General features: G+C 54.6%; 5 protein-coding genes across 5 annotated transcripts; 3 read left to right on the top strand and 2 right to left on the bottom strand.

Annotated features, from left to right (window-relative positions):
- Positions 1–245: 245 nt before the first annotated feature.
- C8A04DRAFT_27813 (uncharacterized protein) lies at positions 246–1263 on the top strand (the record flags this gene model as incomplete). Its single annotated transcript, XM_062780420.1, has 2 exons — positions 246–1118; positions 1174–1263. 2 exons carry the CDS (start codon positions 246–248, stop codon positions 1261–1263), a joined length of 963 nt encoding a protein of 320 aa, XP_062637730.1.
- A 580-nt stretch (positions 1264–1843) lies between these two features.
- C8A04DRAFT_27812 (alpha-helical ferredoxin) lies at positions 1844–2941 on the top strand (the record flags this gene model as incomplete). The annotated part of the gene is made up of 3 exons (XM_062780419.1): positions 1844–2237; positions 2385–2536; positions 2621–2941. 3 exons carry the CDS (start codon positions 1844–1846, stop codon positions 2939–2941), a joined length of 867 nt encoding a protein of 288 aa, XP_062637729.1.
- Positions 2942–3546: 605 nt separating this feature from the next.
- C8A04DRAFT_27811 (uncharacterized protein) lies at positions 3547–4364 on the bottom strand (the record flags this gene model as incomplete). Its single annotated transcript, XM_062780418.1, has 3 exons — positions 3547–3614; positions 3709–4157; positions 4261–4364. The coding sequence occupies 3 exons, from the start codon at positions 4362–4364 to the stop codon at positions 3547–3549; spliced, it is 621 nt and encodes a 206-aa protein (XP_062637728.1).
- A 1078-nt stretch (positions 4365–5442) lies between these two features.
- Positions 5443–6841, top strand: C8A04DRAFT_36610 (tRNA-dihydrouridine synthase; the record flags this gene model as incomplete). The annotated part of the gene is made up of 5 exons (XM_062783579.1): positions 5443–5474; positions 5505–5613; positions 5669–5771; positions 5835–6159; positions 6220–6841. The coding sequence occupies 5 exons, from the start codon at positions 5443–5445 to the stop codon at positions 6839–6841; spliced, it is 1191 nt and encodes a 396-aa protein (XP_062637727.1).
- Positions 6842–7473: 632 nt separating this feature from the next.
- On the bottom strand, positions 7474–11452 carry C8A04DRAFT_36608 (WD40-repeat-containing domain protein; the record flags this gene model as incomplete). Its single annotated transcript, XM_062783578.1, has 9 exons — positions 7474–7778; positions 8004–8571; positions 8674–9158; positions 9192–9221; positions 9463–9497; positions 9727–10721; positions 10755–11227; positions 11287–11320; positions 11405–11452. 9 exons carry the CDS (start codon positions 11450–11452, stop codon positions 7474–7476), a joined length of 2973 nt encoding a protein of 990 aa, XP_062637726.1.
- Between the last annotated feature and the right edge of the window lie 1076 nt (positions 11453–12528).

Here is a 12528-nt window from a genome sequence, read left to right as displayed (position 1 = left end):
AACTTAACGAGGACAGTAATTTATGACTGTTACCAGTTTTGAGGTAGTGTAAAAATTGTTGTATTTCAATGTTTTGCGGCGGTCGTGCTTTCCCAATTCAAAAAGCAGCCACCCACCGGCATCCACTCATTCGTCCATCAACCAACCCCCAACCTCGGGTTCACCAAACCTACAAATATCGCTCGGCTCGCCCGAAAATAGAGGATGTGATATCCCAAAAATGCGGGCCGACCAGAGCACTCAAGATGTCATTTCAAACCCCGGGCGGCCCGGCCGCTAAGCGACGGCGCATCGAAGCCGCCAACGCAACTCTCCGGAAGCCCTTCCGGTCGCCGCTCGCGGGCCGGCAAAAGGAAAAGGGGGACAAACCCGAACCCCGTTCGGCTCCGGGACTTGGGGATGCCCAACGCCCGTCAAGTACGGGTACTGAACGGCCGACCACGGTTGGGAGTTCTACTAATACTATTCTAACCGCAACGCCGCCACCCACCCATACTCGCAGCGCCAGTCGCCGGCCAGTCGCTGCATCGCCTTTATCGACTGCCACAACCGCCGGTGCGAACTTCTCCCCATCCCGTCATGACACAGCCCAGAACGACGTCGATGGCGATAACCTTCTCCAGCAACTGAGCCGGTCTCAAACGCAGCTACAAACCCACCTCCGTGCCGCCGAAGCCCGACTCCATCTTGTTCAACAAGCACACCAAATCGAGCAACGGGCTGCGAAGGCCGCCAACGATACGAACACCGCTGACCCTAACCCTAACCCCGATACCGTCATTGATGTGGATGCTGAGCTCCGCGGGATGATTGCCCGGTGGAAGACGACCAGCCGGCTAGCGGCCGATGAGTTGTTTGGGCTGATCCGGGACCGGGTGGAAGGTATGGGCGGGGCGAAGGCGTGGAGGGCCAGTCGACAGTGGCAGAGGAGCGGGGGAGGGTTTGGCTTTGCGGATGGAAACGAGTCTGGCAGCGGTGATAGCGGGATGGTTTCAGGTGGCAATTTTGAGGGTAACGGTGGTGAATTGGCAAGTGATGGCGAAGAAGGGACCGAAGGAAATGAGGGCGATGAGGATAAGGGGCAGGGAGAGGAGGTGGATGAAGAAACCGAGGAATCAGTAAGTCCCAACCCCATAAATGAAATGACAAGAACGTCGAGGCCAACACATTTAGGAATTCACAATGACTATGATGCTCGAGAGTCTTAATATTGAGCCAAGTATACTAGGCTACGACCCCGTCGAAGACAAATGGAAGGACTGAGATTGCCTCCCGATGTGGGGGTTATGGAGATGATGTGGTTTAAGTTAAAAGAATACTCGGCAAAGCCATGTTTGCATTTCAAGGAACCTCTAGTCATTGGGAAAACTCTTCTGAGTCTTGGTCTGAGAGCGAAGTTCTTAGATGGGTTTCATCAGTATCATGATGAGCCAAGTCAGAGGCGACCTTCATTGCGAACTAGAGACATCTCTTGATCGACAGTTTCGCACGTGTTGGTACCTCGATGTCTCGGCCGAAAATACTTGGTGGTGGGGTCGCTCGGGACAAGGCCCCGCGAGAGCCCCATCAGCCTGGACGACTAATTCCCTTCCGTTGATTGGCCAGATATCCTTCGAAAAAGGTGGGGTTCCCGGAACTGGGACGCACGTTCGTTGGTGGCGGCAACTTTCTGGGCCACAACCCACACAAGCCATTGCCGAGGATGTCACTCCCGAGGGCTTTTCGACCATCGTGCATCCTATCACGCTTACCCTCTACGCCCACGTAAACCGTCGCCAGCGCCCCAACCCACTGCCTCGTGCGAGCGACCGCGCATCAATTGACCCGTCTCGCGACAGCCATCATGGCCACTCTCCGCTCCTCCGCTTCCGCCCTCGTCGGCGCCGTGTCCCGGCCGGCCCTGCGCGCCACCACGGCGAAGACACTACCCTCTCTCGCGGTGCGCGGCATGGCACAGGTGACCGACGCCCAACAGACGAATCAAACAGCCTCCGGTGACAAGGCCAACCTCAAGACCTTCCAGATCTACCGTTGGAACCCGGATACACCAACGGAGAAACCCAAGATGCAGAGCTACACTCTCGACCTCAACAAGACCGGGCCCATGGTCCTCGACGCCCTGATTCGCATCAAGAACGAACTCGACCCAACTTTGACCTTCCGCCGGAGTTGCCGTGAGGGTATTTGCGGTAGCTGCGCCATGAACATCAACGGCACCAACACCCTCGCTTGCTTGTGTATGTGGACCCCGCCATGATGAAAAAAAAGGAACCGAAACATATGAGGAGGCAAGAGTCGGATGAAGCGGGTTGGGAACGGATATGCGCTTAGGGAGTGTTGGGAAGAAAGGACTGGACAACGGATTAGACTAACTCTTACGCCAGGCCGTATTCCTCCGGAAAACAGCGCCGACATGAAGATTTACCCGCTCCCTCACACCTACGTCGTCAAGGACCTGGTACCCGACCTCACACAGTTCTACAAGCAATACAAGTCGATTAAGCCGTACCTACAGAGGGATACGCCGGCAGAAGACGTAAGTCACGCACTTTCAGAACACCAGCTTGTGTTCTGCCGCCCCCTATTACAGCGAGCCGACCCGGACTGACACATTTTTCAGGGCAAGGAATACCGGCAAAGCAAGGCGGACCGCAAGAAGTTAGACGGGCTGTACGAGTGCATCCTGTGCGCGTGTTGCTCAACATCGTGCCCGTCGTACTGGTGGAACTCGGAGGAGTACCTCGGCCCCGCCATCCTGCTGCAGTCGTACCGCTGGCTGGTCGACTCGCGTGACGAGAAGACGGCCCAGCGCAAGGACGCCCTCAACAACTCCATGAGTCTATACCGCTGCCACACCATTCTCAACTGCACTCGCACCTGCCCCAAGGGCTTGAACCCGGGTCTGGCGATTGCCGAGATCAAGAAGTCGATGGCCTTTTAAAGGGTATTTCGGCGGCTGGGCGGGCTGTGAGTGTTGGTTACAATATGTTTGGGTGGACAGAAGGCGGGGGAATGGGGATTTGAGAATCCGATACTGAGCTTGGAAAGTGTATAGTGTGGGAGTAGTGTAGGTGTTTGTGTCAAGAATGATTAAGAAACGGGCAGGGTTCTTGGGAGGCCCAGAGCCGGCGGGGGTGATGGCGGTATTAGTGAGTCCCAAAAATTCAATCGGACGCGGTAGAGTGTAAACTTATCCTGGTCTCCTGCATGGTCGGAGTTTGCCTGTCACAATAACAGCTCTAGGATGGATGGACGGATGGTTTTCAGGTTCCATGCGGCCCTTACAAATACGAAGCAATTGTTCAAACGAGGTCGTGTTTCACAACATCCTGCAACAGGTGGAGGTGTAAGTCGAACAGCTCTGCTCCGGCAACAGAAAGGGACTTTTATGGAAAGAAAGAAACATAGCTACATGGTTAACCGACAGGTGCAGCGCAACCCTAGGGGAAATACCAGCCAGCAGATGGGTTTGAGCCTCCATCCAGGGGCTCAGCTGCTTTTTTGCTCCATTTCCGCCCTGCCTCAACACCTAGTCAGCGAATGACACTACTCATTCTTGATAAGCTCGTACACGACATCCACCGGCATCCAGTTGCTGGTGGTCCACGCGGTTTCTACGTATCTCTTCGTTAGTCTCGTCTCTCCATCGCCAGGCTCCCCGGTTTCAGGAAGGGGACAAGGGGCTCGACTTAGAGGAAACGGACTCACCATCCTTCCACTTCACAGTCCACTGCTCCTCCGCGCCGCCCACGGGGAACGCAACCCAGTTACCCTTCGAACTGCCACCGTCCTGGCCGGCATACTCGACCGTGCCATCGTCACGGCTGGCGCCCTCGTCCTGCAGCGCAAACGACGTCCAGTCGGCAGTGGTGCCATCGGGCAACTCGACGCTGTGGGGGTCGACGAGAAGAGAAAAGTCCAATAAACCATTGCTACCGACCACGGCAAGGGTGCTCCCGTCGTCGTTGTCCCCAGCGGTGTGCAGCTCGTTGAGCTTGGTCGAGGGGTTCGCCACCGGGTAGAACTTGACAGCAGGAGGGGTAGGCCCCTGGTGCGAAGAGGTGTAGACACTTAGGGTTATGGTGCTACCGGTGGACTCGTCGGCAGCGGTAGCCTCAGCAGCGGTGAGGTAGAGACCGTCGAGTTGCTGGTTGGTACTAGAATGTGGGGTGGTGGGGTTAATGGGGTGGTTCGTGGACGGAGGCATTTGACTCCATTCTTGTTTATTTCCAAGGGAAGGTGGGTTGGTTGATGGCTTACGAGGACAGGCGCAGAGTGTAGACCGACTGAGCAACATCACGGCGTACCGGGGTTGCCAGGCCGACAGAGGCGAGGAGAGATAGGCTCAGGGCGGAGAACTTCATGTCGGCGGGTTGTAGTGGTTATTGGGTGATGGGGGCTATAAATTGAAGTTGATGGGTCGAGAAGGGCTCTCTTGGGCGAAGCTGATGTTGCTCCTAGTGGCTTTTGGGAGAGGTAGGGATCAAGAAGACTCGCTTTGGCGGAAAGAGTAATGGCGCCCTTTTACGTTTGTCTCGGTGTTAAGGGTCGTTCTTTCCTCTTTGTTCATCACACGCAACGCCGTCACACAACTCGAGTCTTTCAGGCTTCCTTGGTTCGATTATTTCCGCCTTAGCTTGCCTACTGCACACATAATCACAATAGGCTCAGGAAGGATATCCTCCGATCCTTCCAGTATCAGCAACAACTAACATTGCTTTTCCTTGTACTACGTCCGCTGCTCGCCACACTTTGCCGTCGCTGTGCCGCGGAAATGATGCAGCCATTGTGTCTCAGCTAATTGTCGATTTTCCCGGTCCAGATATTAAGAAGCTGCACGCAAGACGCAGATTATTATCCATAAATTGACCAAGCACCTATTTTTAGCCCCTGTTGTCTTCCAGAGACCGGGTTCGGATTCCTAGCTGTTTACACGTGTAATTTATCATAACCCCCTTCGTCCTGCGAACGGGCCTTGGGACCAAGTTATGGAAATGCACGGGTACACGGGCCGCATCAAATATTGAATGACAAGTGCTGTAAGTTGTCCATGTTCCACAGTGACTGCCTTTGGGAAAACGAGCTGTGGGTTCTGCAACGAGGACAGCAGTTGACTCTGGAATTTAGTCTTGATATGATGGGACTAGAGAAGATCAGTCAATGACACGGCTTCTCGTGCTAGACGAACTTGCATGGCATGGTGTTATGCAAGTTCAAGATACACAGAGGTGAGGTTGACGGCAGGAAACGAGACTCGACGCCCTTGGTGGGGCAAGCAGTACTGCAGTAGGTACTTTCAGTTTCCATCTCCGGGTTCTCTCCAACCTATCAACCGCCTTCCTCTCTACCTACCGAATTATTTACCATACCCGACTACCTAAAGTTACACACGACACTCTTATAAATTCAAGATATCTACTATATGGAAGGTAACCCCCAAGGATGGCTAACATACCGGATCTTGAGCTTGCCCAGTCAGTAATTTTTCCTAGTGATTTTCTCAGGTTCCTGCTTTTAACTCAAACTTTGACTAGCCCCCTGAAACTATTCAATATCGCAAAAAATGAAAAAAGGTTACTCTACACATCTGCGCCAATGGTGCGCTATAGCAAAGTAATTCATATCGGCTATACCCTTTCTTACTTCTCAGCCCCCTAACAGGTTCTAGCTCGCCTTTCGACAAACTGTGTTTGCCTACGGCACAGACTTATGCTGGACTCCCATGGTATTAGCTAAGGAGTTCAACAGGAATCGTTTTGCCCGAGATAGCGGTTTGTTTAGTTTTATTATTTTATAGTAGTCTTCCCTTGAATCGCCCGCTAACTCTTCCCAAGACTTCACAATATCCACCAAAGGCCCTCAACCTCCCACGATTGTACAGTTCGGCGCCAATGTGCCACAGGAATTAGCGAGAGCCTCGTCTCTTGTCGTGCCATTTTCTAGTGGAGTCGATCTCAACTGTGGTTGCCCCCAATCATGGGCTTGCGCTGAGACCTTGGGTGCTGCTCTTATGGAGAAAAGGGAGTTGGTGCGGGATATGGTCGTCGAGACGAGGGACCAACTCCGCCGAGACGGATGGGGCGTCGGTAAGGAGAAGGATATTGACAATCCCAAAGGGAAAAGTGTGAGTGTTAAGATTAGGGTGCATAAGGACTTGCGGTAGGTTTATCTAAACCAACTCTCACTCCACCCCTGAACATGGAAACTGACCAAAATCAGAAAAACAATAGACTTCATCACCACTGTCCTGGGCCCCGACCAAGACCGTCACATCGACTGGCTGACCATCCACCCGCGAACACGCTCCACCCCATCCAGCACCCCCATCAACATCGAAGCCCTCGAGATCTTGACTTCAACATTTGGCGACCGCGTCCCCATCCTCCTCTCCGGCGACGTCTTTGCCCTCAGCGCCCTCCCCTTCACCTCGCCCCTCCTACATCCCAGCCCAACGTTCACCACCACGGATACCATCACCATCACAATGCCCCCAACACCTGCCCTTCCCGCGGTATCTTCCGACGCTCCCATCCTCGCACATCTCCCCAAACTCGCAGGTCTCATGTCAGCCCGCGCCATCCTTGCCAACCCAGCCCTCTACGCCGGCCACGACGCCTGCCCGTGGGAAGCGGTCGAGGCCTTTCTCAACAACGTGGCGCGGTGTCCGCTGCCCTTCAAGCTGGTGCTGCACCATCTGAGCGAGATGTGTGCACCGGGGATGGGACCGAACAAGAGCGCGCTGCTGAGCAAGGCGGAGAGGACGGAGATGATGGCATGTGGGAATATGCTGGATTTGGTGGATTATTTGGAGGATAAGAAGGGGGTGAGGAGGGATATGTAATTAGGTGAAATACATCACTTGGTGAGGCCGGGAGAGATATTCAAGAGGGGGTGTGTTGAAGAAGATACTCAATGTTCGTTTGATTGCTGTCGCTGCCGCCCTTTTTGATGGATGCTCCTGTAACCCACGAAACATGGTATTTCATTGCCCATTGTTATCCCGGCTGCCCTCCCACCTTCATTCTCCTCCCCCACTCATACTTTGCTTGGTCACGGCTGTCATGAGAGACATTCAACGATAGTAAATGAGTACCATAAACGTGGCCCACATCCCAGCAAAACTTGGGACCAGAGACGAATAGAAACGTTTTATGTACAAACACCAATTGCGAGGTCAGTGAACCATCACCAGTAGCGCTGCTCCGTGTCTTAAAAACCCCCCAAATGTCCCAGAGGCTCACCAAACCGCCCCGAAAAAAGAAGAGATAAAACCGTTGTCGTGACCGAACACTCTCTAGAGTTCGCTCCGCCCCCGTAGGCCAACAGCCCTCAAGACCTGTGGCCCATCATCGACGACGGTTTATCGGCTGGCTATTGACGCTTTGCTCAAAATCCACAGCTAGAAACGAAACATAAAAGGTGAATACGACCAAAAGAAGTGAAAGAGAAGAGGAAATAAGTGGGGAGAGAGAATCATGACCCCTTGATCTCCCCCTCATCCTCGTCGTCGTCCAACTTGATCCTCTTTGCCTCACGCTCCTCCAATCCTTCAGGGTCCTCACTCCGCCTTTTGCCGATCCGTGGCGAGACTAATCCACCCCCATTGCCGTCAGTTCCTGAATTCTCGTTAAGAGTACTGTTCGGATCCAACAGCTCGCCTTCCCGACCGTGCTCGTGCGTCGAGAGGTGGTTCGCTGCCTTCTTAAGGGCCGCGTCCGAGTCGCCGTTGGTGAAATTATTATTAATATTACTGCTGGGTTGTTGTTGCTCTTGCTCGTCTGACGGCAGCTCAGCCGTTGCCTTGAGAGCGGCTAGTGAATCAACCGGCTCCTCTGGCTTAATGGCAACCGTGGCGCTGCTGCCCTCGCGACCATTCTCGCGAGGCGCCGAGACGCGGCTGTAGGGGCTCTGTGTGCCGGCGCGGTGGCCATCGGGCCCGAGCGGGGTGGGTGTGTTGCCGTATTGGCTCGAGTCGAGGTCCATCTGGCTAAGGCTGAGCTCACCGCGGCGTCGGGTGCTCTCGAGGTTGAAGACGGGCGACCCGGGCACCTTGGAGTCTTGCTTGCGCAAGGGATTCTCTTTGTAGAAATCGGTCATCAGCTGGACAGCACGTATCGTCAGCGTCTCGCTGCCCTTGAGGTGGTGCCACCAGGCGTCACCGGCGACATCGTCGATTTTCTCCTGCGTGACGGACGAGGCGAAGAAGATGGCCGCGATAGCCACGTCCCGCGCATTCAGGAGTAGTGGCAACACCGTTAAGCAGGCGTCGTTGCAGAAAGCCCACGCCGAGTCCCGTAATGTCTTGTTGTGCAGGAGCTCAAGCTGGCCCATGTAGTCGTGCAGCCGCACGTACGGGTTGTCCACCAGAAGGTCAAACGTGAGGGCCTCCAGCATCAACTCCTCGTACGCCAGGATGCTGTCGCGCCACTTCCAGTATTCCTTGCTCTGCTCGTCGATGATGAGTTTCGTGTTCTTCTGCGCCACCTTGGCTACGGCGATGATGAGGTCCTTGGTCTTGCGGCAGTTCTCTTCCGTTTTATTAGCCAGGAACAGCGCGGTGGCGGCGATGTTCTGGGCGCAGAGAACAAAAGAATCGTTAGCACGCCAATGTAACCATAGCTAGGAGAAATGTGTGGCTACACCCGAGCTAAGGACGGGAAGGTGATCTCTTACGTAGTGGTGAATGCCCCCCTTTTGTTCTATCATGCTGTAGCGCATGTAAAACCTGTGGAAGAACACACCGGCAACCCACAGCGTGATCTGCGGCAGCTCTAGTAGGATCCCAGCCTGGTAGATGAAGTTCACTCCCTTAGCCCTCCTGAGCCTGTCCTCGGTGAGTGACAGACCCTCGACGATGCTCGGCGTGCTGGCGACTTCATCAGCAGTGAAGAACCACTGATTTGGCCACGGCTGTGGCCCTCGGGCCGGGCTTGACGGCTGCTGCGTGGGTGATGGTGCGCTGCGGCGCGAGTGCGGTCTGGGCGGCGAAGTCCGGGATGTGTGTGTCGGCGGGGAGGGAACGGCGGGGGGGATATCGCGGCGTCGGGATGGAGATTTGGAGACGCGGTCGACAGCTGCTGGGAGTGGTTTCGCGGGGAGCGATGGGGGCTGATAGCCCTCTCGCAGCGGTCGGTATCGGTCGATGCTCGACATGGTTTCTTCCGGCGGTTGGCGTCCTTTTTTGTATTTACTGGGCTGGGAAATGGTGGGTGGGCAATCGGCTAGCCCTCGAAGCTTAGTGGTTCTCTGTGTAGAGAATGGTAGGGAATATTGGTCGCATTGATGGTGTGGTGGAAATGAACCGTCGCGATCATGGGTTGACGGGATGAAGAGATGCAAGCACTTCAAGTTGGCGCGAAAGAGAGCGCGAGGTGTCGCAGAGTAGCCATGCAATGTGAGGCTTGGCAGCGCATGCCCGAGAAACGGGCATGTGGAGCCGGCTTTGGCGATGTGGGGGCGGACACGGGGGCGCATCTTGGCACGGCACGAGGGGTTCCCTATTGTCGCATTTTGCACTGTTTTCAATATTTTAGGAACAAAGATGTCAGTCGCGAAACAATAAGAAACTCGGGTCAGTTCTAACAATAGGGACGGAGGTCCATGGGTACCACAAATGATACAAGTGCACGTATCGCGGATTTGGGTATCTGGTCTAGTTTGTTTCCGCCTTAGGTATCCGTATTCCTCGGGCGCCCCTCCGATCCCAAGCCTACCTAGTCGTCGAACATTCCTGTCGAGTCGTTCCGCCCCCAGAGCTTGACCGTTCGGTCATGCCCACCGCTCACTATCCATCTCCCATCCCTACTCACGTCCACGCTAGCCACAGGCCCTGTGTGCCCTGAGAGCGACTGGACTAAGCCCCAGTCGTCAGCCGAGAAAATGTTGACTTTGTGGTCGAAGCCGGCAGAGACCAAAAAAGTCCCCGACTTCTTGGGAATTTGGAAACCTTTCTCGTCTTCGCCTGGGGGAATGCCATCCACAGGGTCGTCGAGCCCCTTGAACCACCTTACGTCGGACACGGCGCTCGTATGTGCGCCAATGCCCCCCGAGCGCTGGACCTTTCTCACGTCCCAGCACTTGATCCAGCCGTCGGCAGAAGCTGTGAGCACCCGGTGGCCGTCTGAGCCCCAGTCGAGGCCGTAGATGGGTTTGATGTGGCCGTCAGCGCCGCCGTCAAGGATCATGACCGTCCGACCAGAGCGCAAGTCCCAGATCCGGCCGACGCTGTCCAGACCAGCGCTAGCCAACAGGGACCCGTCCGTGTTGAAGCTCACTGCGTATACCCCACGCGAGTGGCCCTCTTGTAAGAGCAGCTCCGTGGTGGTCTCGACATCCCAGAACCTCCACGAGGTGTCTTCGGAGGCGGATGCCAGGTACTTCCCAGAAGGGTGGAATTCTACCCGGCATACCCGCTGCGAGTGCCCCGACAGTGTCGAAAGCGGCGTGTCCTGCGATAATGACCATAAATGGATTTGCCCTTCCGCGCCTCCCGATGCTAAGTTGACAGTCTCTTCCGAGACGTTGCTCTCCGGTAAAGTTGCTCCAGGCATCCAGGCGAGACCGCTGATCTTGTTCGTATGACCCCTCAATGTCCGTTTCGGTTCGAGTGTTGGGATATCGATAAGTTTGACCTGCCCACCCCAGTTACCCGTGGCTACCATTTTCCCGTTTGGCGATATCCTGGTCATGGACACATGACGGTCTCCCGCCGTCTGGCTGCCCTGAAGTTCAAATGTCTGGAGTCGATCCTTTACCTCTTTCCGAAACTTGGCGTGTGCGCGTAAAGAGATTGTTGCCTCCTTCTTTTGAAAACCGATACGCTTCTTTGCTCTCGGTATCGAATATTGAGCGATGTTTATCCGTGCTTGGAGGAGTTCATCAGTTCCCCTCGAGTAGAATTCTTCCTCCCCTTCCTCGGCCTCCTCGTCCTCCTCCGCGTCAACATCCTGCATGTCCACATCTGCACCTTCCTGCCCGCCCGCTTGTTGAGTATGTGCTTGTTCGGTCAAAAGCTCCCGTAATCTGTCACGTCGGTCCGCGGGGCCCTCCCCAAAGAGTGTGACCGGCCGTCCAAGCTCTCGAAGTTTCGCGCGCACTCGCCCGTCGTCGGTCGGAACGGCAATGGTTGCTGCCAGTCGCTTCCTCTCGAACTGCGAGAGAAGCGCAGACGCCTTCTCCGGGGCAATGCCGGCCCCAGCTCCAGGGATGTCATAGTCGCGGTCGATAGCTATCGTATATATTAGCAAAATGAAACCGGTCATATCGGGTATTGGGAAATGCGCTCACGGATGGAGTTGATGTCAATGCCGCCTCCTTGGTGCTATGCATGAAACCGCGTGTTAGCTCTCGATGGGCTGTAAAGATTCAGAGAACGAAACATCGAAAGTAAACCAAGCGTACTAACCTCGGGCTCAGCCTCCTCCACGTACGCTCGGCGGGACGGGTGCATCATTTTCGGGGCGTCGTTGCTGAAAACCTATTCTTGAGGCTACTGCGTATTGGTGAAGCTCTTTTGATGGACCGCGTTTTGGAGACTTTTAGGTGGTGGGGCGCTGTTAGCGCACTGGCAGGTCCGTGGCTGTTCAGTTGACATAGATAACCCTAACCCCCGTTTTGCCGGTATAAGACGACCCAAGTGGTTCCGGAGAAGCGTGAGTAGGAAGTACACGAACATGTACCATTATAATCTGGTATACCTGGGTGATCCTGAAATCTTGCTCGCAATTTACACCACTGGATTTCATGCAGGGCAGCTCTCTAAATTTTGAGGTTCTTGCTTCACAAACATGAAAAAGGATTACCACTTGATGCCCTGTGAACAGGTGGCGGCCTGAGCTGGGGATGTATCATTGGCTACCTTACTTTCTTCCTGCATATGTTTCAGTGTGTTGCGCCGAAATAAAGTAGCTGAAGCAGTATAAAACAAGAGAGTCCAATCCCTGATGTTATGACAGAAAATTTATCGATTTGGTAGGGACAATCCTGCCGGCTCCATGCGACCAAGACCTTGAATGTTTGTTGGTTTCGGAAAGAACAGCAGGTCAAAATGCGGAGCCTTTTTCCCCGGACTCTGTCCAGGCGCCAAACTGGGGCGATGGGGCTGAGATCTGATCTGCGCCCAGTCAGCGCGACTCTGTCAGCCAATGAAATACCCACGAATTTTTTTTTTTAGGTTTTCAGTTTGCTGGGGCTTTGAAGGTCAGCGCCGCATGTGAAGCGGCTTTCAGTGAATAAAACTGCTGGCACCCCGCCACCTGTCCAGGCTCTCTTGCATTTTCTCCTTTCCACAAGCCCGAATCAATTCACTCAAAACGCAACCCCTCAATAACCCAAGCATAACTCAATGCAGATCAAGACGGACGATCAAGACAACTCTTCTTCTTTTTTCAAGTCCCAGATGCGTGCGATCCCGAGCCACAAAGGACTGAGCAGCAACAGCGAAAGGCGCGCGGACGCAGGACGACGTCGGGGAAAGGCTTGAATATCACGCCTCAAATCTGATTAATTTCGATACCGCACACATTCAGC

Source organism: Dichotomopilus funicola, assembly GCF_033296635.1.
Source record: "Dichotomopilus funicola strain CBS 141.50 unplaced genomic scaffold C8A04scaffold_24, whole genome shotgun sequence".
Taxonomy (NCBI): Eukaryota; Fungi; Ascomycota; class Sordariomycetes; order Sordariales; family Chaetomiaceae; genus Dichotomopilus; species Dichotomopilus funicola.
The sequence above is the reverse complement of the archived record's forward strand: the minus strand, read 5'-3'. Positions and strand labels throughout refer to the sequence as shown.